Source organism: Oryctolagus cuniculus, chromosome 7 (genome assembly GCF_964237555.1).
Source record: "Oryctolagus cuniculus chromosome 7, mOryCun1.1, whole genome shotgun sequence".
NCBI classification, from domain to species: Eukaryota; Metazoa; Chordata; class Mammalia; order Lagomorpha; family Leporidae; genus Oryctolagus; species Oryctolagus cuniculus.
The window spans coordinates 116,336,435-116,360,791 of NC_091438.1; the positions used below are offsets into that span (position 1 = coordinate 116,336,435).

The 24,357-nt window shown below is 41.6% G+C and overlaps 1 protein-coding gene across 2 annotated transcripts in view; it reads left to right on the plus strand.

The window, feature by feature from the left end:
* The window catches only part of FYB2 (FYN binding protein 2), a 159,075-nt gene that overhangs the window by 51,079 nt on the left and 83,639 nt on the right, over positions 1 to 24,357 (plus strand). For both annotated transcript variants that reach the window (XM_051856422.2, XM_008265195.4), the window contains exons 5-6: positions 14,195 to 14,295; positions 22,552 to 22,586. In XM_051856422.2, the coding sequence (XP_051712382.2) occupies positions 14,195 to 14,295; positions 22,552 to 22,586 (136 nt within the window). The remainder of the gene's footprint in view (positions 1 to 14,194; positions 14,296 to 22,551; positions 22,587 to 24,357) is intronic.

Below are 24,357 nucleotides of genomic sequence, written 5' to 3' on the forward strand. Positions count from 1 at the left end.
TTTATAAGCTCCTTCAATATCTGAACCCACACCATGGGTCTGTCTGTCACCTGCTGCCTGTCACTAACACATATTGTCCTGGAAACAGACATTTTTCATAAATGTGGAAATAAAGAAATTGAAGCATAGATGTTGCAATCACACAGTCATTTGCTCCCTGCAATCCAACTTCTTTCTATTGATCCATACAGTATAAAATCAAGGTGGATCTCAGATCTAGCTTTAATGGACCGAGAAAAAAGATAAAAGACATTTTCAGGCACCAAAGAAAGAGGTTTAAATACAACTACATTCTCCTTTTTCCCTTTTAACATTAATCCTGGGACTGCTTCTCTGTAAAGACAATTGATCTAAAAGACGCCTTTACAAAGAATAAAAAGAAAAACACTTGGTTGAAATTCTTTCTTTAAAGTCATCTGAAGTCAAATACTTACTCATTTTTGACCAAAGTAGTCCAAGAAATTGATTAGGCATCTTCTTTCAGCTTTTCCACAAATTGTTTCTTATTAATAAAGTTAATTTACCATAGACAGGATGAGATTGTTAGGCCATTGGAGCATGGGATACATGCCATAGCCTATAATTTATGAAAGTTTCTCTTGATTACTTCATGTAGAGGAAGCAGAAAAAAAATAGGAAGGGGGAAGCCACTGATGCATTAGAGTTTATAAATTCCCTTTTCAGCAAAATGAACTATTCATAAATCTTTTAAAATATTATGGAGAAGATGCAAAATGAAAACTAGAAAATATTTCAGATGATCAAAGGAGTAAAACAGTGCAGTGGAAAGTGCTTAGGATATGATAATAGATGAGAGAGAAAGAAAAAAGAGAGCTCCAAACTTTCCATTGTCCATGATCACTATATAAAAGCATACGTAAACGGGAAGATTAGGAAGAACACCAAAAAGCTAAGCTCTCCTTGTGTTAAGGTGGGAGGGTTGTGGGTAATTTTTCTCCATATTTGTTGCACTATAATTGTCCTTTCCCATTGTTTATGGATACCATTGAAGCCCCATTGTTTCACTCTGTGGTCTCATTTCTCATTCCCCCATCCCTTAGGTAACAACTGTCATGAATTTAGGAGTGTATCTGTTCAGCGCATTCTCAAACTTAGACTGCAAACTCACTCTGTTTAAGATGTCATATTTTACATTTCTGTATAAATGACATCTTCCATCTTCAACTTTCTTTTCTTTACAATGCTATTTTCATATCATATTTATATTGATATTTGTTCATTATAATTTTGTATTTCATCACAGGAATATACCATATATTTTCAATGTATGAGGGCACTTTAAGAAGTTTGTGGAAAACATAATTAAAAGATGTTTGTTTTGATGCAAGCAATTTTTGAAATCCATGTATGAGAAGTCTTCAGGATGATCACAAACTGTGCAATATCACAAAACTATGCACAGATTTCAAAATTTTTTTGCAGCAAAATAAAATTATCTTTTAACTCCATTTTCCATGAAACTTTGGAGATATTATTAAATTCCTTTACTGAGGAACATATAGGATTTTTTTAAAAAAGGTTTTTATTAATATAAAGAGAACAGATTTCATGTATTTCATAGGTTCAATTCTAAGAAGATAACCATATTTCTCTCACTCTCCCCTCCTTCCCTCAATCCCTCTCATTCCTTCCTTTATATTTTTGTTTTTTAATTTTTATAAAAACATGATTTCAATCTACTCTATAATCATTGGCTTAATATACCACTAACCATAATATTCAACAAGTAAGAAGTAGAAAGATCACAGATCCATAGGAGTATACATAAAAGTTAAAAATAACAATCAAGAGGCCTGCGCTGTGGCACAGTGGGTTAACGCCCTGGCCTGAAGCACTGGCATCCCATATGGGCACTGGTTCTAGTCCTGGTTGCTTCTCTTCTGATCCAGCTCTCTGCTATGGCCTGGGATAGCAGAGGATGGCTCAGTTCCTTGGGCCCCTGTGCCCATGTGGGAGACCTGGAGGAGGCTCCTGGCTCCTGGCTTTGGATTGGCACAGCTCTAGCCATTGTGGCCATCTGGGGAGTGAACCAGCAGATGGAAGACCTCTCTTTCTGTCTCTACTTCTCTCTGTAACTCTGTCTTTCAAATAAATAAAATAAAAAAATAAAAAATAACAATCAAATCATATATGTCCATTTCACTTCTGTACATTTTTTGTGCCCTATATTAGCTACTACATATCAGAGAAATCATGTGATATTTGTCTTTTTGGGACTGACTTATTTAAGTATAATTGTTGCCAGTGCATCCATTTTGTTGCAAAAGACAGGATTTCATTCTTTTATATGCCTGTGTAATATTCTATCATGTATATAAATATATTTTCTTAATCCAGTCACCAGTTAATGGACATCTGAATTGATTCCATATCTTAGCTATTATAAATGAGCTGTTATAAACATGGGAATACAGATAACTATTTTATATGCTGATTTAATTTACTTTGGACAAATTCCTAGGAGCAGGATTTCTGGGTCATATGGTATATCTATTTTCTGATTTCTAAGGAATCTCCATACTGTCATCCATAAGAATTGTACTAGTTTACATTCTCACCAACAGTGGTACACTGTTTTATTCCCCCACATCCTTATTTTTTGTTTTTTTGGGATGAAAGCCATGCTAACGGGGTGAGGTGAAACCTCATTGTTGACTTTATTTGCATTTCCCAGATGGCTAATGATCCTGAGCATTTTTTCATGTGTCTGCTGGCCATTTGCATTTCATTCTTTGAAAAATACCTGTGTCTTTTGCCTATTTCTTAACTGGATTGCTTGTTTTATTGTTGTTGAGTTTTGTGAGGTCATTATAGATTGTGGATATTAATTCTTTATCAGTAGCATAGCTTGCAAATATTTTCTCCCATTCTGTTGGTTGCCTCTTCACTTTGCTGAGTGTTTTCTTTGCAGTCTAGAGGCTTCTCAGCTTGAAGTAATCCCATTTGTCAATTTTGGCTTTGATTGACTATGCTTCTGAGGTTTTTCCAAGAAGTCTTTGCCTCTGCCAATGTCTTGCAGAGTTTCTCTGATGTTTTCCTCTAGTAATTTGATGGTGTCAGGTTGTATATTTAGGTTCTTGATCTGTTATGAGTTGATTTTTTTTTTTTTTTTTGGACAGGCAGAGTGGACAGTGAAAGAGAGAGAGAGAAAGGTCTTCCTTTACCATTGGTTCACCCTCCAATGGTTGCTACGGCCAGCGCGCTGTGGCCGGCACACCACGCTGATCCAAAGCCAGAGGCCAGGTGCTTCTCCTGGTCTCCCATGTGGGTGCAGGGCCTGAGGACTTGGGCCATCCTCCACTGCACTCCCGGGCTACAGCAGAGAGCTGTACTGGAAGAGGAGCAACCAGGACAGAATCCAGTGCCCCAACCGGGACTAGAACCCGGTGTGCCGGCGCCACAAGGCGGAGGATTAGCCTATTGAGCCGCGGCGCCAGCCATGAGTTGATGTTTGTATATAGAATAAGGTAGGGGGCCGGCGCCGTGGCTCAATAGGCTAATCCTCCGCCTTGTGGCGCCGGCACACCGGGTTCTAGTCCCGGTCGGGGCGCCGGATTCTTTCCCAGTTTCCCCTCTTCCAGGCCAGCTCTCTGCTGTGGCCCGGGAAGGCAGTAGAGGATGGCCCAAGTGCTTGGGCCCTGCACCCCGTGGGAGACCAGGATAAGTACCTGGCTCCTGGCTTCGGATCAGTGCGGTGCACCGGCCACAGTACGCCAGCCGTGGCGGCCATTGGAGGGTGAACCAACAGCAAAAAAGGAAGACCTTTCTCCCTGTTTCTCTCTCTCACTGTCCACTCTGCCTGTCAAAAAATAAAAATAAAAAAAAAAAGAATAAGGTAGGGGTCTTGCTTCATATTTCTGTGTGCATAGATTCAATTTTCCCAATACCATTTGTTGAAGTGATTGTCCTTTATCCAGGGATTGATTTTAGCTTGTTTGTCAAAGATTAGTCAGTTGTAGTTGTGTGGATTAATTTCTGAGGTTTCTATTCTGTTCTGTTGGCCTGTATGTCTATTTTTGTACCAGTACCAGGCTGTTTTGAATATAAATGCCCTGTGGTATCCCTAGAAGTCTGATACTGTGATGCCTCCAGCTTTGTTTTTGTTGTTTAAGGTTGCTTTAGCTATTTGTGGTCTCTTGCATTTCCATATGAATATTAGCATTATTTTTGCTAGATCTGAGAAGAATGTCATTGGTATTTTTATTTGGATCATATTGAATCTGTAGATTGCCTTGGATAGAATTGGCATTTTGATGATATTAATTCTTTCAATCCATGAGCATGAAAGATTTTTCCTTTTTTGGTGTGTCTTCTATTTCTTTAATGTTTTGTAATTTTCATTGTAAAGACCTTTCACATTCTTGTGTTTAAATTTTTTTGTAGCTATTGTGAGAGTACTGATCTTACAAGTCTTTCTCAGCCACGGTATTGTCTGTGTATATAAAGGCTATTGATTTTTTGTTGATTTTTCTATCCTGCAATTTTGCCAAATACTCTTATGAGTTTCAGTAGTCTCTTAGTGGAGTCTTTTTGATTCCCCTATATATAGAATCATGTCATTTGCAAACAGGGATAATTTGACTTCCTCCTTTCCAGTTTGTATACCTTTGGTTTCTTTTTCTTGCCTATGGCTCTGGCTAAAACATACTGCCTATGGCTCGGGCTAAAACGTCCAGAACTATATTGAACAGCAATGGTGTCAGTGGGCATCCTTGTCTGGTTCCATATCTTAGCAGAAATGCTTCTAACTTTTCTAATTCAATAAGATGCTGACTGTGGGTTTGTCATATATTGCCTTGATTGTATTGAGGAATGTTCCATCTATACTCTCTTTGCTTAAGATTTTTTTTATCATGGAGGTATGTTGTATTCTATTAAATGTTTTCACTGCATCTGTTGAGATAATCATATGGTTTTTATCCTCCAACTTGTTAACATGTATCATTATCACAATTTTTGATTTGCATCCCTACATACCAAGGATAAATCCCACTTGGTCCAGGTGAATGATGTTTATGATGTGTTGTTGGATTCAATTAGCTAATCTTTTGTTGAGAATATTTGCATCTATGTTCACAGGGGACATTGGTCTATAGTTTTTTTTGTTGTTGTTGTATCTTTTTCTGGTTTTGGAATTAAGGTGATGCCTCATAAAAGAAGTCTGGAAGGATTCCCTTCCTTTCAATTATTTTGAATAGTTTGAGAAGAATTGGGATTAATTCTTTAAAAGTTTGATAGAAGGCCGGCGCCACGGCTCAATAGGCTAATCCTCCACCTTGCGGTGCTGGCACACCGGGTTCTAGTCCTGGTCGGGGCGCCGGATTCTGTCCCGGTTGCCCCTCTTCCAGGCCAGCTCTCTGCTATGGCCCGGGAGTGCAGTGGAGGATGGCCCAAGTGCTTGGGCCCTGCACCCACATGGGAGACCAGGAGAAGCACCTGGCTCCTGGCTTTGGATCAGTGCGATGTGCCAGCAGCTGCGTGCCAACCGCGGCGGCCATTGGAGGGTGAACCAACGGCAAAGGAAGACCTTTCTCTCTGTATCTCTCTCTCACTGTCCACTCTGCCTGTCAAAAAAAAAAAAAAAAAAAAGTTTGATAGGAATCAGCAGTGAAACCAAGAAGTCCTGGGCTTGCTTTTTTTTGTTGTTGTTGTTGTTGGCAGGGTCTTTATTACTGATTTCAATCTCCATATTGATTATTGGTCTATTTAAGTTTTCTATGTCTTCATGACTCAATTTGGGTAGATTGCATGTGTCCAAAAATCAATCCATTTCATGATTTTCCAATTTGTTGACATTTAGCCTTTTTTGTGATTCCTGAAGATTCTTTTTGTTTCTGTATTACTGATTGTAAAATTCCCTTTGTCATCCCTGGTTTTATGAATTTGGCTGTTCTCCCTTTTTTTCTTGGTTAGTTGGGCCAATGGTGAATCAAGTTTGTTTATTTTCTCAAAAAAAATGAGATCTTCATTTCACTGATTTTTTTTTCAGTTTTCTATTTCAGTTTTATTTATTTCTTCTCTAATTTATTTACTTCTTTCCTCCTATTAACTTTGGGTTTGGTTTGTTCTTGCTTTTCTAAGTTTTAGAGATGCATTCTTAAATCATTTATTTGATGGCCTTCCAGTTCCTTGATGTAGGCACTAATTGCTATAAGCTTTCCACTTTTTTTAAAGAAAGATTTATTGATATATTTGAAAGGAAGAGTTACAGACAGAGAGAGTTAGAGATAGGGAGAGAGGTCTTCCATCTGTTGGTTCACTCCCTAAATGGCAGCAATAGGCAGAGCTGGACAAATCCAAAGCCAGGAGCTTCTTCCAGGATTCCCACATTGGTGCAAGTACCCGAGGACTTGGACCTTCTTCTACCACTTTCTTTATCCAGTTTACTGTTGATGGGCATTTGGGTTGGTTCCAGGTCTTAGCTATTGTGAATTGAGCTGCAATAAACATTAAGGTGCAGACAGCTTTTTTGTTTGCCAATTTCATTTCCTTTGGGTAAATTCCAAGGAGTGGGATGGCTGGGTCGAACGGTAGGGTTATCTTCAGGTTTCTGAGGAATCTCCAGACTGACTTCCATAGTGGCTTGACCAGTTTGCATTCCCACCAACAGTGGATTAGTGTCCCTTTTTCCCCACATCCTCGCCAGCATCTGTTGTTGGTAGATTTCTGCATGTGAGCCATTCTAACCGGGGTGAGGTGAAACCTCATTGTGGTTTTGATTTGCATTTCCCTGATTGCTAGTGATCTTGAACATTTTTTCATGTGCCTGTTGGCCATTTGGATTTCCTCTTTTGAAAAATGTCTATTGAGGTCCTTGGCCCATCTCTTAAGTGGGTTGTTTGTTTTGATGTTGTGGAGTTTCTTGATCTCCTTGTAGATTCTAGTTATTAACCCTTTATCTGTTGCATAGTTTGCAAATATTTTTTCCCATTCTGTCGGTTGCCTCTTCACTTTGCTGACTGTTTCTTTTGAAGTACAGAAACTTCTCGATTTGATGCAATCCCAAATGTTAATTTTGGCTTTGGCTGCGTGTGCTTCCGGGGTCTTTTCCAAGAAGTCTTTGCCTGTGCCAATATCTTGCAGGGTTTCTCCAGTGTTTTCTAATAATTTGATGGTGTTGGGTCATAGATTTAAGTCTTTAATCCATGTTGAGTGGATGTTTGTGTAAGGTGTAAGGTAGGGGTCTTGCTTCATGCTTCTGCACGTGGAAATCCAATCTTCCCAGCACCATCCATTTATTGAATAGACTGTCCTTACTCCAGGGGTTGGTTTTGGATCCTTGATCCAATATAAGTTGGCTGTAGAAGTTTGGAAATATTTTGGCGTTTCTTACCTTGTGAATCTACAGCTTCATTCCATTGTGGTCAGAAAAGATACATAGTATGATTTCAGTTTTTTTTTTTTTTGAATTTGTTGAGACTTGTTTTATGGCGTAGTACATAGTCTATCATAGAAAAAGTTCCATACATTTATGAAAATAATGTGTATTCTTTAGCTGTGGGATGAAATGTTCTATAGATATAAATTGGGTCCATTTGGTTCATAGTGTAGATTAGCTCTGTTGTTTCTTTGTTGATTGTTCATCTAGTTGGTCTGTCCATTGATGAAAGTGGATTTTGAAATCACCCACTATTATTATATTAGAGCCTTTATATCCATCAATCCATTATTTGTTTTAAATAACTGGGTGCTCTAGCATTAGTACATATATACTTACTGTAGTCACATCTCCCTGTTGAGTTTATCCTTGATCATTACATTATGACATTCTTTTTCTCTTTTGACAGTTTTTATATGAAATTCTATTTTGTCTGATGTTAAGAAAGCCATTCCTGCTCATTTTTTATGTCTATCTGCATGGAATATCTTTTTCCATCCTTTTATTTTCAGTCTTGTGTAACTTTTTTGGTGAGGTGTTTCTTTGTAGGCAGCATAGGTCTTACTTTTTAATCCATTCAGACAATCTGTATCTTTTTAAAAATACTTATTTATTTATTTGAAAGGCAGTGTAGCAGAAAGAAAAGGAGAGACAAAGAAAGAGAGAGACCTTCCATGTGCTGGCTCACTACTCCAGATGGATGCAACGACCAGGCCTGGGCCAGGCCAAGGCCTGGAACTCCTCTGGGTCTCTCATGTGGGCAGCAGGGGTCCAAGCATTTGGGCCATCCTCTGATGTTTTCCCAGGCACATTAGCAGGGATCTGGATCAGAAGTGGAGCAGTCAGGACTTGAACCAGTGCCCATATGGGATGCTGGCATCATAAGCCACAGTTTAACCTGCTACAAAACAATGTTAGCCCCAATCTATATCTTTTAATTGGAGAGTTTAGTTCATTTGCATTCAAGTTTATTATTGATGTGATGACTTTGTATGGCCTTTTACCTGGAAATATTCCTATTATTCATTTTGGATGTCCTTTGTACTATTATTATGAGGTTTTCTTCCTTCACATTCTTTCATGATGTTGGTTATCTTTCTGTTTCTGTGTGTAGTACATCGTTAAGTATCACTTGTACTGCTGACCAGGTGGTGAAAAAATCTTTCAGTTTGCTGTTGAAAGTCTTTATTTCACATTCATTTATAAATGAGATCTTTTCTGGGTACAGTTTTCTGGGCTGACAGTTTTTTCTTTAAGGACTTGGACAGTATCTCTCCATTCTCTCCTAGCCTATAGGGTTTCTGGTGAGAAATCTGTCAATCTGATTGGAGATCCTTTAAAGGTGATCTGTCATTTCTCTCTTGCACACTTGAGGATCTTTGCTTTATGTTTTACCTTTGAAAGTTTGAATATAATGTGTCATGGTGAAGATCTCTTATTATGTCTATTTGGAGTTCTATATGCTTCCTGTACTTAGATGTCCATGTCTTTATACAAATTTGAGGAATTTTCTGCTATTATTTCACTGAATAAATTTTCTAAGTCACTGTGCTTTTCCTCTCCTTCAGGGATGACTAAGACATGTGTGTTTTGCCATTTGGTGGTATCTCACAGATCCTGAACACTCGTTCCTTTTGTTGGGGAGGGGTTCTTCTATTTTGTCTGACTGATATTTCAAAAGCTTTGTCTTCCTGCTCAGATATTCTTTCTTCAGCCTCATCGAGTTTGCTGGTTAGGCTTTCCACCATATTTTTGATTTGATATATTTAATTCTTCATTTCTAATATTTCAGTTGGATTGTTTTTTATTATTTCTACTTCCCAGCCAAATATCTCATCCATGTCATTAACTCATGTAATCACTTCTCTATTTTTGAGTAATCTTACAATCAATCTTTTGAATTCCCTTTTGGTCATTTCACCAATATCTTTTTTTTTTTTTTTTTTGACAGGCAGAGTGGACAATGAGAGAGAGAGAGAGAGAGAAAGGTCTTCCTTTGCCGTTGGTTCACCCTCCAATGGCCGCCGCGGCTGGCGCGCTGCGGCCAGCGCACCACGCTGATCCGATGGCAGGAGCCAGGAGCCAGGTGCTTTTCCTGGTCTCCCATGGGGTGCAGGGCCCAAGCACCTGGGCCATCCTCCACTGCACTCCCTGGCCACAGCAGAGGGCTGGCCTGGAAGAGGGGCAACCGGGACAGAATCCGGCACCCCGACCGGGACTAGAACCCGGTGTGCCGGCGCCGCTAGGCGGAGGATTAGCCTATTGAGCCGCGGCGCCGGCCCTCACCAATATCTTTATAGCCCAATATTGAAGTATTATTGTGTTCCTTTTGGGGAGTCATATTGTCTTCCTTGTTCATACTTCTTATATTTATATATTTTATGCATCTGGAGAAACACTTGTAGATATCTCCTCTGAAGTCTGCTCTTTGGAACGTGCCCTTGATGTGGTGGAAGGCCTGCACCTTCAGGGGATATCCAGAGGTGTGTGTGCTGGTTGGGGCCAGGGATCGCTGTCTAGTGATTGTGGATGGGGCTAAAGTCCAGGCTAATCCCCCAAATGTGAGTAGCTCTCCTCTGTAGTCACTAGGGCAGAGGGGAGGATCACAGTGCCTCTGCTCATCTGTGGGCCAAGGTGAGCCTTTCTGTGCCTGCACCTCGTACTCACTCACGTGTACAAATTGTACAAAGAATCTGTGCACGGCGTGGTGTTAGAGCATGGAGTCCTCCTGGCTTATAGCACAGAACCAGGATTTCCACAGTCACATAGGGCAGGACTCCCCCAGTCACAGGCTATAGGGGATCCACTCTGCCCCAGAAGCCTCTCTGTCCAAATAGAGAGCACTCCATCCCTGAGCTGGGCCATTTTAGTGGGGACTGGGGAGGAAGGCCCTACATTCACCAAGTTAAGAGGGCACCATGCCCCTTGCCAGTTCTGACTCAAAGTCAGTGGAGACCGCAGGCTTCTCTCGCTGACAAAATCTACCAGAGGCTTGCAGGCCACAGCAGCCTCCACTTGCCATATTCTGGGAAGAAATCACTTTCACTGCTGGTTGGGGGAGGGAGCAATGTGCCCTCCATTCACAGAGTGAAGTGGGCACTCTGCCCCCCACCGACTCATCTGCCTGGAATCAGTCAGTGGGGACCACATGTCTCTTCCCCAGACAAGATCAACAGTGGAGCACAGGTTTCTGCAGAATCCACCAGCTGCCAGCCATGGGAGCTGCTGACCGCAGGAGTGGCTGGTAGTATCCCGTGAGCTGCTGTGTGTCTGTGCAGTCCTTGCTGCTCCACGGAATCTCTCTTCTTACCGTAGATGTTCACTGTAAAACCTCTTCAACTAGCTCCCAGGCATACAGGCCCTCACATTTTTCTACATTTTCCCTTGATCAGAATACATGCAGCTTTTCTCTATCCAGTTATCTTGGAATCCAGGTTGTTTTTATTTCTACCATTTCAAATAACACTGCCATAACCACCCTCCTGTGTTTCTAGGTGGATATAAGCATGTTTCCCAAAGCTATTTCCTTAGAAGTAGAATTATTGCCAATAGTAATAAACTTCAGTGTGACTAGATACTGAGAAATTATCCCCAGAATGGTTGTGCCAATTCATACACTCAAACAAGGGTATGGGTTTCCTGTGTTTCCATTTTCCTGCCAAATGAGGTGTTATTTTCAAACTGGGATTGTTGCTTATCTGAGGGGTGTGAAATAAATTCTCTTGCCTTGATTGCCATTTCCCTGTTTACTATGAGGTTAAGAACTTATTTTTATAAGCTGTTCACTCTTCTATGCTGTCATGTACTTTTATCCACTTTTCTATGGGTTTGTCTTTTTCCTTTTGTCGAAATTCCCATTAGATATTAACTCTTGGTGTTATACTTCACCATTAAGTGTGATTTTTTTTTGAAGTTTCTCTGGTTAAGGTTTATCTTCAACCCTCCACTGCAGGTTCAAGTCCTGGCTCTGCTTCCTATTCCAAATTCCTACTGATGCACACACACTCTGGGACGCAGCCACTAATGGCTCAAGTAGTTGGGTCCCTGCCACCACTGTGGGAGACCTTGAGTGAGTTTCTGACTCCTGGGTTTGGCCTGATCCAGTACAGGCTATTGCAGGCATTTGAAGATGTGCAGATGGAGGATCCCTTTCTCTCTCTCTCTCTCTCTCTCTCCCTCTCCCTCTCCCTCTCCCTCTCCCTCTCTCTCCCTCCCTCCTCCTCTCCCCCTCTCTCCCTGTAACTCTTGACTGCCAAGTAAATAAATAAATCTTTTAAAAAATTTCTCTTAACACTGTCCATTCTTATCATTCTTATTTATTTATATATTTATTTCTCTGAGAAGCAGAGAGACTGGGGGTGGGGGAGAATATGAATGGGAGATGGAGAGAGAAAATGGATGGATTCCCATCTGCTGGTCCACCTGCCAAATACCTGTAACAGCTGGGACTGGGCCAGTACAAAGTTAGGAGCTGGGAGCTCAATACAAGTTTCCCACTTGGGTGACAGGGACCCAATTACTTGAGCCATTACTTGCTGCTTCCCAGAGTCTATGTTAGCTGGAACTGGGAGCAAAGCTGAGACTTGAACCCAGACACTTTGAAATGGGATGTAGATGTTGCAACCAGTGGCTTACCCAGTAGGTAAACTTCTAACCTATGACTTCTTTCTTATCTGCTCCTGTGTGTGTGTGCATTCGTGTGTGCCTTTTCTCCTTTTCTTGAGAACTGCTCATATGTGATCTGCAGTTAATATATTTACCTCAGTCTTCCTTTGGTAATAGGTGGTTTACATCTCTTTTTCCACCCATTTGTCTGGAACCCTTAGCTTGTCTGCTGCTTTTTAGTAACATTAGCTGGATTTTTAAAATATCCACTCAGATATTTTCCATTTTATTAGAGTAGATTAATCTATGTGCATGTATTGTGATTCTTAATCTACTTGGACATTTTACTATGCAATATTTTTATTTGCATTTTTCTTTTTAGCCTTCATTTTGTTTCTCTTTTAGTATTTCAGCTTTCTTATTGCATACTCCCCATGTACCAGTTGAAGAACTAATACTCTATTTCTATTATTTTTAGTGGTTACAGTTAAATTTTGGCATATACAAAGTGTGATATTAATCAGAATTTCTATCCTTGGGCAGGTGCTTAGCCTAGCAGCTAAGAAACCCATGTCTGGGTTGTGTGTGGGACTTGAGCCTTGCCTCCAGAGTTTGCTCCAGCTTCCTACGGAGGCAGATGCTCAGTGGCAGCCATGATACTTTCAATGATTGGGTTCCTGCCACATGGGTTTCCTACACCTAAATAATATAAAGTGCTAAGAATAATTCCTATTGTCCTCTTTCTCTGTCTTCCACAATATTATTTAATATTTTAAACTTCTCTAAGGTGCCAGTTTTCACAATATTTATTTAGATTTACTTACAGCTTTAGTACTTTCTTCACGTACTATTGTTCCATGAATCCTACTTCGTTTGCAAGCTCAGTTTCATGAACTTCATCAGCAGGGGTGCGTGAATGGCAAATGCAGGTATTCCATTCTGAGAATGTCTGTCTCTCTCTCACCCTTGACTGCTACTTTAGCTGCAACAGAATTTTGTATTGACATCCTTCCTCTCTCAATGTGTCAGGGTGCTATCCAGAGTCTACAACTTGATACACTACTGAGAAATCCACGGCCACTCTGATTTCTGTTTCTTAGTAGAAAATCTGTATCTTTACTCACATAGCTTTTACATATTTCTTTGACTTATACTAATTTATTGCAAACTGTATAAGTGTGGATTTAATGTTATTTCTCATTGTTGAAGCTGCTTAGATTGGTTTCTTTTCAATTTTAGAAAAATATTAACTATAATCATTTAGAATACTGACTTTATCACTCTTCTCTCCTTTTAGAGTCCCTTATGCATGTATGTATAGATCTCATCCTTTCCTCCTCATCTCTTAATTTCTCTTTTAATATTTCTATCTCTTAATCTCTATGCTACATTCTGGGTGATTTTTCAGATTAACAAATACATCAATTTCCTCTTCATCTAGTCTGCTTTTTCCTTTTTAAGATTTATTTATTTATTTGAAAGGCAGAATTACATAGGGAGAAATGAAAGAGAGAGAGAGATTATGATTATCTACCCACTGGTTCACTCCCCAGGTGGCCACAACAGTTATGTCTGGGTCAGGCCAAAGCCAGGAGCCTGGAACTCCATCAGGGTCTCCCAAGTGGGTGTCAGTGGCCCAAGTACTTGGGCTATCTTCCACTGCTTTCCCAAGTGCATTAACAGGGAGCTGGATAGGAAGTGCAGCCGCTGGGACTCAAACTCGTGTTCATGTGGGATCCTGGCATTGTGCTATAACTCCAGCCCCCTATTCTGTTTTCCCACCTTTACACTCTACATAAAGTATTGTATTTCAAGAATTGTATTTATGGGACTGGCGTGTGGCCTAGTGGGTAAAGCCACTGCCTGCAACACAAGCATTCGATATGGGCACCAGTTCATGTCCAGACTGCTCCAGTTTTGATTGATTGTGCCTTTAATGGTGAGTTTCTTCTCTATGTCTGGCACCTGGAGATTTTACCGTATTTTATTTTTACATGCGCCATGCAATCTTTGTCTAATGCTTTGCTGCATCATATGCAGAATTCCTCCGTAGCTTCTATAACTGCTTAGGTCACCAAATTGGCTAGACATGCTTATATGACTTCTCTAATGAGGGTAAAAACACAAAAAGCTTTAAACTGTGTTTAAATAAGTGTTTTAAGTAACCTTTTTTTTCTTCCTGCCTCTCAGTGCTGAATTTGAAGAACCACATAATTATGAGGCGACAATTTCATATCTGAGACACTCTGGCAACTCCATTAACCTGTGCACTGCAGAAGAAATTGCTGATGGTAAGTCTGCAAAGCCAATTAATAGTGTAACCCTGTGTGGAATGAAAATGTGTCAAAAATGGGATTTTCCCTCTGGCTAGCTGCAAGTTTAAAAATTCACAGCCATTCTGCTCTGCCATCTCATTTCTTTTTTTCCATCTCTAATCTCTTAAAAGCATAAGTAGGTCCAGTGGAGCATCAGTGCTATCTCGTGACTCCTATTACTGCCTTTCCCTCTACCTGCTCTCCTCTCTCCTTCACCATTTGACTCTGCTGCTTTGCCAGTTGTAGATACCTGGGAAGGAAAATCAAGATATGCTGATTCTGTTTTTTTCCTTCTCAGATGAAGATAGAAACTTCTCCTCTCATCTTGTGGAGTATCTCATGAAGTCCCCTGGTTGCTTGGTTGTATGTAGAGGGTGATAACAGACCATGAGAATTAGGCCCCTGTGTTACGTCTGAATAGGATAAGGGAATTTATTTAATGGTTACAACTGCTGGTTCAGAGCTAAGTCTTTCTGCCCCTGGTATTGCTGACAATGCTCAGACCTTTGTTGGGGGGTAGGGTGGGGGAACAGAGCCTCTCAAAAGAATAAAAAAAATGAAAAAGCAGGGACTAATGACATGTTTGCAAGTAATAAAGTCTTTGTCCCCCCTGTAGTGTCAGCCAGTTCTCCACAAAAGGCATAAACACTATTGTTGAAGTGAACATTGGAATGAATTGAGCCTGTACTGTAGGCTGTGGGTCTGTGTTAGGTCCTCCATGTATATCCCTGCTGATAGTGTGTTTTCATCACCCCACTGTTAACAATAGGAAACTGAAGATCAGAGACTGAACCGCACACAGAAGGCCATACAAGTAACATTGTGTAGAGCTGTAATGTGAAATGGGTTCAGTTGGCCTCTAAGATTCATGCTCTTCCCACAAGTTATGCTGTTTCTCTTTTGAGGAAGTTGGCTTTCCTGGGAGGGAGACTTTACTAGAGCTCATTTTGTCAAACAACTTTGTTGTATAGGCAAGAGGCCCAAGGTTCTGGAAGGGAATGCCATTTTCCTAGGAATATAGACTTAGCACCTACTGAAATTTCTCTCCACTCTCCCAGGAAATAGAGCATGGAGAACTACTAGAAAAACTCCCTTTCTCCTAGATTGAGGAAAGTCTAGGCTCCCATCTAGCTGGTAAAATGTCAGCCATAAAGAAAGCAACTCCCGCCCCCTTGCACCCAGAAGACAATGGTTTCCTATAATCAGGATTTTGGGCCCTTGTAAAGCAAGGGCTTCTCAAAATCTAAACTTCACACAAATCACCTGGAAATCTCATTAAAATCTAGATTCTGGGGCAGGCATTTAGTGCAGCAGTTAAGATACCACTTGGCATGCCTGCATCCCATATCCGAGTGCATAGGTTTAAGTCCTGGCTCTGTTTCCGAATTTGGCTCCCTGCCTCTGTGCATCTTGGGAGGTAGCAGGTGGTAGCGGAAGTACTTGGGAGCCTGCTGCCCACATGGGAGACCTGGATTGAGTTATGGGTCCCTGTCCCCTGGCTTCTGTCTGGCCCAGCCCTGGCTATTGTGACTATTTGGGGAACAAACCAGCAGATAGAAGTCCTCTCTGCCTTTCTCTCTCTCTCTAATGATGACTTTCAAATAAATACATAAATCTTTTTAAAAAATTAAAAATAAAAAATCAGGGCTGGTGCTGTGGCTCAGTAGGTTAATCCTCCACCTGCAGTGCCGGCATCCCATATGGGTGCCAGTTCTAGTCCTGGCTGCTCCACTTCTGATTCAGCTCTCTGCTGTGGCCCCAGAAAGTAGTAGAAGCTGGCCCAAGTCCTTGGGCCCCTGCACCTGCGTGGGAGACCCGGAAGAAGCTCCTGGCTTCAGATCAGCCCAACTCCAGCCTTTATGGCCATCTGGGGAGAGAGTCAGTGGATGGAAGACCTTTCTCTCTGTCTCTCACTTTCACTGTCTGTAACTCTACCTCTCAAGTAAATAAAAAAAATCTTAAAACAGAGAACGAAGTAGTAATTACCAGAGCTAGTGGCTGGGGGCATTGGGAAGATGTTGATCAAAAGACGCAAAATTTAAGTTAGGAGAAATAAGTTCAAGAGACTGATTGTAACATGGTAAGTATAACTAATAGAATATATTGTGTACTTGAAAATTGTTGAGAGTAGATTGAGTCTTCTCACCACAAAAAGGTATGTGAGATAATATATTTCTTAAGTAGCTTAATTTAGCCATTCCACAATGTATATACATATCAAAAGCTGTGAAGTTTTACTTTCCAATTAAAAATAAATATGCAAAATTTTTCTTGTCAATTAAAAAAGTAACAGAGAAGTATCAAGAACATAGAAAATGAAAAGCAAATAAGCTAGATAGAAAGAAAAAAATAAAGAACAAAAACAAATGAAATTAAAAACAGGAAAATGGTAGAGAAAAATCAATGAAACCAAAAGCTTGTTCTCAGAAAAGATCAATAAAGTTGGGTAAACTCTAGCAAGACTGACAAAGGAACAAAGAGACAGATTAACAATATAAGAATCAAAGAGGGATAACATTACAGACCTTGCCAACCTCAAATGGATAATAAGGGAATATTGTGAAGAATTCTATACATGTCAAATGGACAACTTAGATAAAAGTGGATGATGTTGGCTGGCGCCGCGGCTCACTAGGCTAATCCTCCGCCTTGTGGCACTGGCTCACCAGGTTCTAGTCCCGGTCAGGGCGCTGGATTCTGTCCCGGTTGCTCCTCTTCTAGGCCAGCTCTCTGCTGCGGCCAGGGAAGTGCAGTGGAGGATGGCCCAAGTCCTTGGGTCCTGCACCCACATGGGAGACCAGGAGAAGCACCTGGCTCCTGCCTTCGGATAGGTGTGGTGCGCCGGCCGTAGCACACCACCCGCAGCGGCCACTGGAGGGTGAACCAACAGCAAAAAGGAAGACCTTTCTCTGTCTCTCTCTTTCACTGTCCACTCTGCCTGTCAAAAAAAAAAAAAAAAAAAAAAAAAAAAAAAGTGGATGATGTCTCAAAAAGCACCAACTGGGGCTGATATTGTAGCACAATAGACAAAACTGCTGCTTGCAATGCCGACATCTCACATGGGTGCCAGTTCCTGTCCTGGCTGCTACACTTCTGATCCAGCTCCCTGCGAATGCACCTGGGAAAGCAGCAGAAGATGGCCCAGGTGCTTGGGCCCCTGCACCCGCATGGGAGACCTGGAAGAAGCTCTTGGCTTCTGGCTTTGGCTTGGCCCTGCCCTGGCCATTGTGGCCATTTGGGGAGGGAACCAACAGATATCTCTCTCTCTCTCTCTCTCTCTCTCTCTCTCTGTAAACTCTGCCTTTCAAATAAATTAAGTAAATATTTTTTAAAAGTACTACTACTATTTACCCAAAATAAATAGTTTGAATAGCTGTGCGACTCAAGAAAAATCAAATGCCTAATTTTTAATTTCCTCCCAAATAATCTTTAAGTCCAGGGGATTTCACTAGAAATTTGCACCAAATATTTAAAAAAGAATTAGCAGCAATTCTACATTCTCTTCCAGAAAATTAGAAGACAAGTGAACGCTTCTTAATTCATTTTATGAAGCTCATACTTTCCTGATATTGAAACCAAAGACAGTACAAGAGAAAAAAAATTCAGATCAATATCCTTTATAAGTGTAGTCATAAAAATTCTTGGCAAAGTATTGGCAAATAGATTTCAGCAAGATAAAAAAGGGATTATATGCCATGACAAGTATGGTTTATTCCAGAGATGGAAAGCTGGTTCAATATTCAAAAATCAATGAAAATCACCACATTGACAGGCTAAAGAGAAACAATTGCACAATCAATCCTTGCAGAAAAAGCATTTGAAAAATTCAATCCCCAATAATTACATAAAAACTCTTGGAAGAACTATCTCAATTTAATAAAGAATGTTTTCACAAAGCCTACAGCTAAACAGGACATCTAGTGTGGAAGCACTGTCTGCTTCCCCCTGTGACTGGGAACAAGACAAGAATGTCTGCCTATTCACCACCGTGCTACCTGTTCTAGTCAGGACAATACGGTGAGCAAAGGAAATAAATGTCAATTGAAAAGGAAAAAACAAAGCTTTTTATTTGCAGTAAATGTGATTATCTAGGTAGACATTCCCAAGGAATTTACCAAAATAATACACACAAAAAATCCTGTTAGAACACAAAACAAATATATGCCTCCAAAACAAAACACCAAAAGTGTTTATATTTACTATCAATAAGCACATTGACACTGAAAACTAAAAAAAAAAAAAAAAAACACATTCCCTTTTAGAGTCCCTTAAAAAGAATAAATACTTAGATTTAAGTGTAACAAGGCATATGTAAGACTTAAATGCTGAAAATGATTAAACAAGGAAACTATAAATGAGTGGATATACTATGTTTATTTATCAGAAGACAACACAGTGAAAATGACAATAAAAAATGTCAATTTTCCCCAAGTGTATAGGCTTAATACAATTCCTATAAAAATCCCAGCAAAGTCTTTTTTGGATCATTATGGATACAGACATAATTATTCCAAAATACATTTAAAAAGGCTAAGGAACTATAATAGCTAAAACAAATATGAATAAAATGGAATCAGTGTATCCAATTTAAAAACTTATACTACAGAAGAAACACACATAGGCAGAGAGAGACACGTAGAACAGTGGAACATAATTGAGAGCTCAGAAACAGACTGGTAGAACTATAGCCAATGGATTCTTTTTTATGTTATAAAGAAGCAAAAGCAATTCAATAAGGGAAATACAGCCTTTATCAATGGTGTTGGAACAGCTGGATATCCGTAGGTAAAATGATAATAAATCAAGTATGTCTAACACCTTCAACAAAAGTTAATTTAATGGGGATCTTACTTGCTTGCTTTTCCCACCAAGAGTGAGGCGTCTACATGACACCTTCCTGACAGGAAGGATGGATGAGGTGGTTGGTTTTTGATGTCACCATCAGGTGTTTGTCCTTAGACTTACAGCCACAGCAAATGCCAAGAGAACAGGGAAGACCTTCCCCTGAGGGGCAGAGCTCAGCATGGGAGCCTTTGTAGGGTTTTGCCCTCTCCTACAGAATTTGGTGATGGGTATGCAGGATTCCGATGAGCTCAGAGCTCTGCTGACTTGTGTTCAGAGTGGGCCCGTGCTTTTCAGATTGTGTCCCACAAGCCCCAGGGATGTCTCGAAGGTTTCAAAAAGACCCTTAGGACCCTTACAAAGAGTATGGTTCTGTTTCTGCTCCTGGGTAATATTCTGTTAGAAAAGATGATTCATAGGAAGGAAGAAGTTTTTTTTTTTTTTTAAGGTTTATTTATTTGAAAGTCAGAGTTACACAGAGAGAGGAGAGGCAGAGACAGAGAGAGGTCCTGTATCCACTGGTTCACTCCCCAATTGGCTGCAATAGCCAGAGCTGCTCCAGTCCGGAGCCAGGAGCCAGGAGCTTCTTCCAGGTCTCCCACGTGGGTGCAGGGGCCCAAGGACTTGGGCCATCTTCTGCTTTCCAAGGCCATAGCAGAGAGCTGGATGGGAAGTGGAGCAGCCGGTTCTCGAACCAGCGCCCGTATGGGATGCTGGTGCTTCAGGCCATGGCATTAACTTGCTGTGCTGCCCCTGAAGGAAGAGCTTTGAACACCATTTGGTACCTGAGTGACCTTGAGCAAGTTTTTCACTTCTCTGGGCTTCTGTTTCCTCATCAGTAAAACTGGAATACAAGTAGTGATCGCCATGAGAATTAAGTGAAGTAATGCATTTAAACCCTTAGTGTACTGCTTGATACATATAACCTAGTTGCTTCTTATTGTTGTCTTTGATGTTTGTAATAATCATCTCTCATCTCCCGGTGTAAGAGGTGCAGGGATTTTCCAAGGTCACACAGGATGTTTGTAGGTGCAGGTAAGAGGAGGGATCCAAGCCATGGCCATGCTGTGGCTCCAGCAGCTGGCAGGTTGCTAAGCAACCCCTCTGCTATGTGTCATTTCCGTGCCATGGTAAAGCTATTCACTTGAAAGAAAGGTACATAACTATGCACAAAGTGAGCAGAGGCCCAGAGCTGTGGGTCACATCCTCTTGTTTTAATCCCTTACTTCCGGACCTCTTGAGATGCAGCCTTTTGGACTTTATGTTCCTACCTTGCAGTAAATAATTATTATTGTTTATTCACTTGAGATACACAGAGAGAGCTCCTATCCACTGATAACTCCCCAAATACCTACAATGGCCATGACTGGACTTGACAAAAGTGAGGAGCTGGAAACTCAGTTCCAGTCTCCCATGTGAATAGCAGGGACCCAAGTACTTGAGCCATCACCTGCTGCCGCCCAGGGTGCACATTAGCAGGAAGCTGGAAATGGAAGTGGAGATGGGACTTGAACCCAGGCACTCCAGTATCAGTTGAGAGCATCCCACCCTGTGACTTACCCAGTAGGCCACACACCTGCCCCATTTGGAGTAAGTTTTGATGGCAAACTTGCCCTTGAAGAATGTCCAATTTGCCAAAGAGCACTATCAACATTATGAACGTTCATTAATTGGATGTGTATTATTTTCTTTTCTTACCAGTGGTAGGTAAGGCCTCTCAGAGCCATGCTGTCATCTTTTCTAAGACAGGCTAAATATGTTATTTACTCTCAAGCTGGCTAGAAGCAAATGAGATGATTATTTGTTAGTTCTTTTAAGATCACTGACAGGTAAATAAATGGGGAGATGGAGGAGGAAAGTATCATTTTCAGAGTTGGAAAACAAACTCATCCTAGTAATGGATTTGGGGAAACTGTATCATAAATACATTTCTAAAGTGTGAATAGCTAAACAATTTTAAAGGAAGGCACAGCAGAATAAAGTGATTTTATTCAAAAATCGGCGATAATAAAAGTGTGGAATTACCCAAGTTGATGTATTCTTGGCCACCCAGGCAGACGTTTAGGTGTGTGTGCCTGCGATCCCAGATGAGAGTCTCTGACGGAGACTTAGGGTTGCATTTACTGTATCTATGGGCTGAGAAATACTACAGGTTGCTTGGTAAGTTTTCTAAATTGAAGCTTCAGGACTGTAACAGCAACAAGATGAAAGGGAACAGAGAGAAAAATTCTAGTGATAGTGCACACTCTTTCGTGAGCAGTAAGGAGAAAGCCTTTATAGATAAAGCAAGCGAAAAACAAATAAGCCACTTTGAGAAAACTGCATCAGCATCTACGCAGCATCTAGTGCTCTGCCATTACAGCATCCCCTTTACTCTTCCTATCAACTCCCTAAAGTCATTGCCAAGTGGTCCAGTGTCATAGAGGAGCAAGCTGAAGTGCCAAGAAATGAAGTAATTTCTCTGCAATGCTCTGGGATTAAGTGGCCAGATCGGGACTTGAACCCAAATTCTTTCCACTCTTCATATTTGCTAATCACTTAGGTTAGTCTCATGTCATCACAGAAAGTCCACAATCAGAAAGTCAAAAGATAGTTGAGCCGGTGCCACGGCTCACTAGGCTAATCCTCTGCCTTGCGGCGCCGGCACACCGGGTTCTAGTCCCGGTCGGGGCGCTGGATTCTGTCCCGGTTGCCCCTCTTCCAGGCCAGCTCTCTGCTGTGGCCCGGGAGTGCAGTGGAGGATGGCCCAAGTGCTTGGGCCCTGCACCCGCATGGGAGACCAGGATAAGTACCTGGCTCCTGCTTTCGGATCAGCGCGGTGCGCCGGCCACAGCGCACCAACCACGGTGGCCATTGGAGGGTGAACCAATGGCAAAGGAAGACCTTTCTCCCTGTCTCTCTCTCTCTCACTGTCCACTCTGCCTGTCAAAAAAAAAAAAAAAAAAAAGATAGTTGAGCCTCCGTTGATGGACTCCTCTCAGCCAGCTGCATTTAAGGAAGCAAAATGCACACGGAGCAGAACACTCTGGGACAAGATAGAGTTCATTTGTTTGAGCGGGGTTTGGGCTTGTGTTAGCCCTTTGCCTTGCCTTTCTAGTTTGAGTTCTGATTGCTACCAGGAACTCTCATTGCTCTCTCTTAAACATGAACTGCGCATTTATTTACTAAAGCAGGAAACTGACCATGTTTTTGTGGATTTTCATTGGCTATAAATACCAGCCTGGAAATCTCCATGGGAATTAAACCCATGAGTGACCCCAGAATCTTCCAAATCTATGCACAGAGCCTTGCCAAGGTTAAGAATAATAAACAATAATCTTTCATAATTGTTTTTATTCTAGGTACTGTAAGATAAACTGCCTTGAAATAATTGTTTTCTGTTTATTTTAGCAACTTACGAAGTCAGACTTGAAGAACTCCAACAGGTATAGTTTCCTGTCTCCTCACTAATGTTCTAACTCTGAGTCAATCAAGTGTACAGGGTTGATTCTGATGTAGCTCCTTTTAGGAGGGAGGAAAGGTGTGTGTTTTTGGCTTTCCCCCTATTTCTGAGTTTTTTCTAGACTCTAGCTCCAAAGATTGTGAAGTGTGAGTCCTGAGATGTGATGGGAGGAGATGGCCCTAATCCATTCCCAACTCCTGCTAGGGGCAGCCAGAGCCTTTTGACTTTCAACAACTGACCCTTCCAAGAATAAGAGGTGTCTGACACAAACCAAATGTGTGCAGCTTGTTTGTTGAAGAAAACGGCCAGAGCCTCCAAGGCCTGCTGTCTGGGTTCCTGCTGGATGGAGAGCCAGATGCAACCCTGTGGCATAGCGAATCGCTCCTGGCCTGAATCACAGCCCCAGGCTGTGTGATCTAAAATCTATTTCCTCACCTGGAAGACGGGGATTATACAGCACCCACATCTTTTGAGAATGAACATAAATCCACTTGAACAGTTTGTGAAGGAGGGCCTGGAACAGAGCCTGCCCCTCACTGAGCCTCTCCTCTGTCATCCTCAAGGTGCTGTGTTCTCCATGAGGACAGGAAGCCCGTTTCCTGTGGTTACTGCAGATGCACTAGTAGAGGCTCAGTCAGTAAGAGGACCGATTCTTGTCGTGCTGACTGAATTGCTGGGAGAGTCTGTAAGCACCCAGTTAGAGTGCCTGGCACATTGTAGAAACTCATCCCATGGTTTTTTTTTTTGTTGTTGTTGTTGTTTTTTTGTTTTTTTGTTTTTTTTTTTTTTTGACAGGCAGAGTGGACAGTGAGAGAGAGAGACAGAGAGAAAGGTCTTCCTTTGCTGTTGGTTCACCCTCCAATGGCCTCCGCGGCTGGCACACTGCGACCAGCGCACTGCACTGATCCGAAAGCAGGAGCCAGGTGCTTCGCCTGGTCTCCCATGGGGTGCAGGGCCCAAGTACTTGGGCCATCCTCCACTGCACTCCCTGGCCACAACAGAGAGCTGGCCTGGAAGAGGGGCAACCGGGACAGAATCCGGTGCCCCAACCGGTACTAGAACCCGGTGTGCCGGCGCCGCAAGGCAGAGGATTAGCCTAGTGAGCCGCGGCGCCAGCTCCCATGTTTTCATAGGGTCAAGTAAAGGTCTACTCTTTCCCCCCAGGTACATTTAGTCTATCATCTTACCCCTCTCCACTTTGGTTTTCTTATGAGTGCTACTAAGAGTTATTCATTTGTGGATATACTTTGTAGCTAGAAAAATATGCAAATATTTCTTATTCCTATGAAGGGGAGTAGAAAGAGTCTACTAAGATGCTTCACTTACCTGGCAACATCCACTAATAATAAAGTGTTCTACAAGGGATGGCCAGGCCTCCACCATCAGTTTTGGAAAACCTGCCTGGCTGCCCTCAGGCCACCCTCAGCAGACTGAGGCCTGGGCTGTGCGGCAGAGATCAGGCCTTGTACCAGGCCTTGTACCTGCAAGTCACAGTGCAGGTTATCTGCAGTCCCTATAACCACCCACCCAGACCAAATACAGCCTTCAACCAGGGACCAAGAGGGTATGAGGCCCTGCTCTAGAAAAATACCTCTATTGTAGAAAGAGTTAACGATACAGAATCAAGGAAGAAAATTTGGAGTGGTTTCCACTGAAAACTACCCTAGCCTAAATGTGTTCCAAAGACACACGTTGTGGCTGTTGTCATTGTGACTTTAAGGAAGCATGACTGGGCATTTTCCTTATGACTTGCT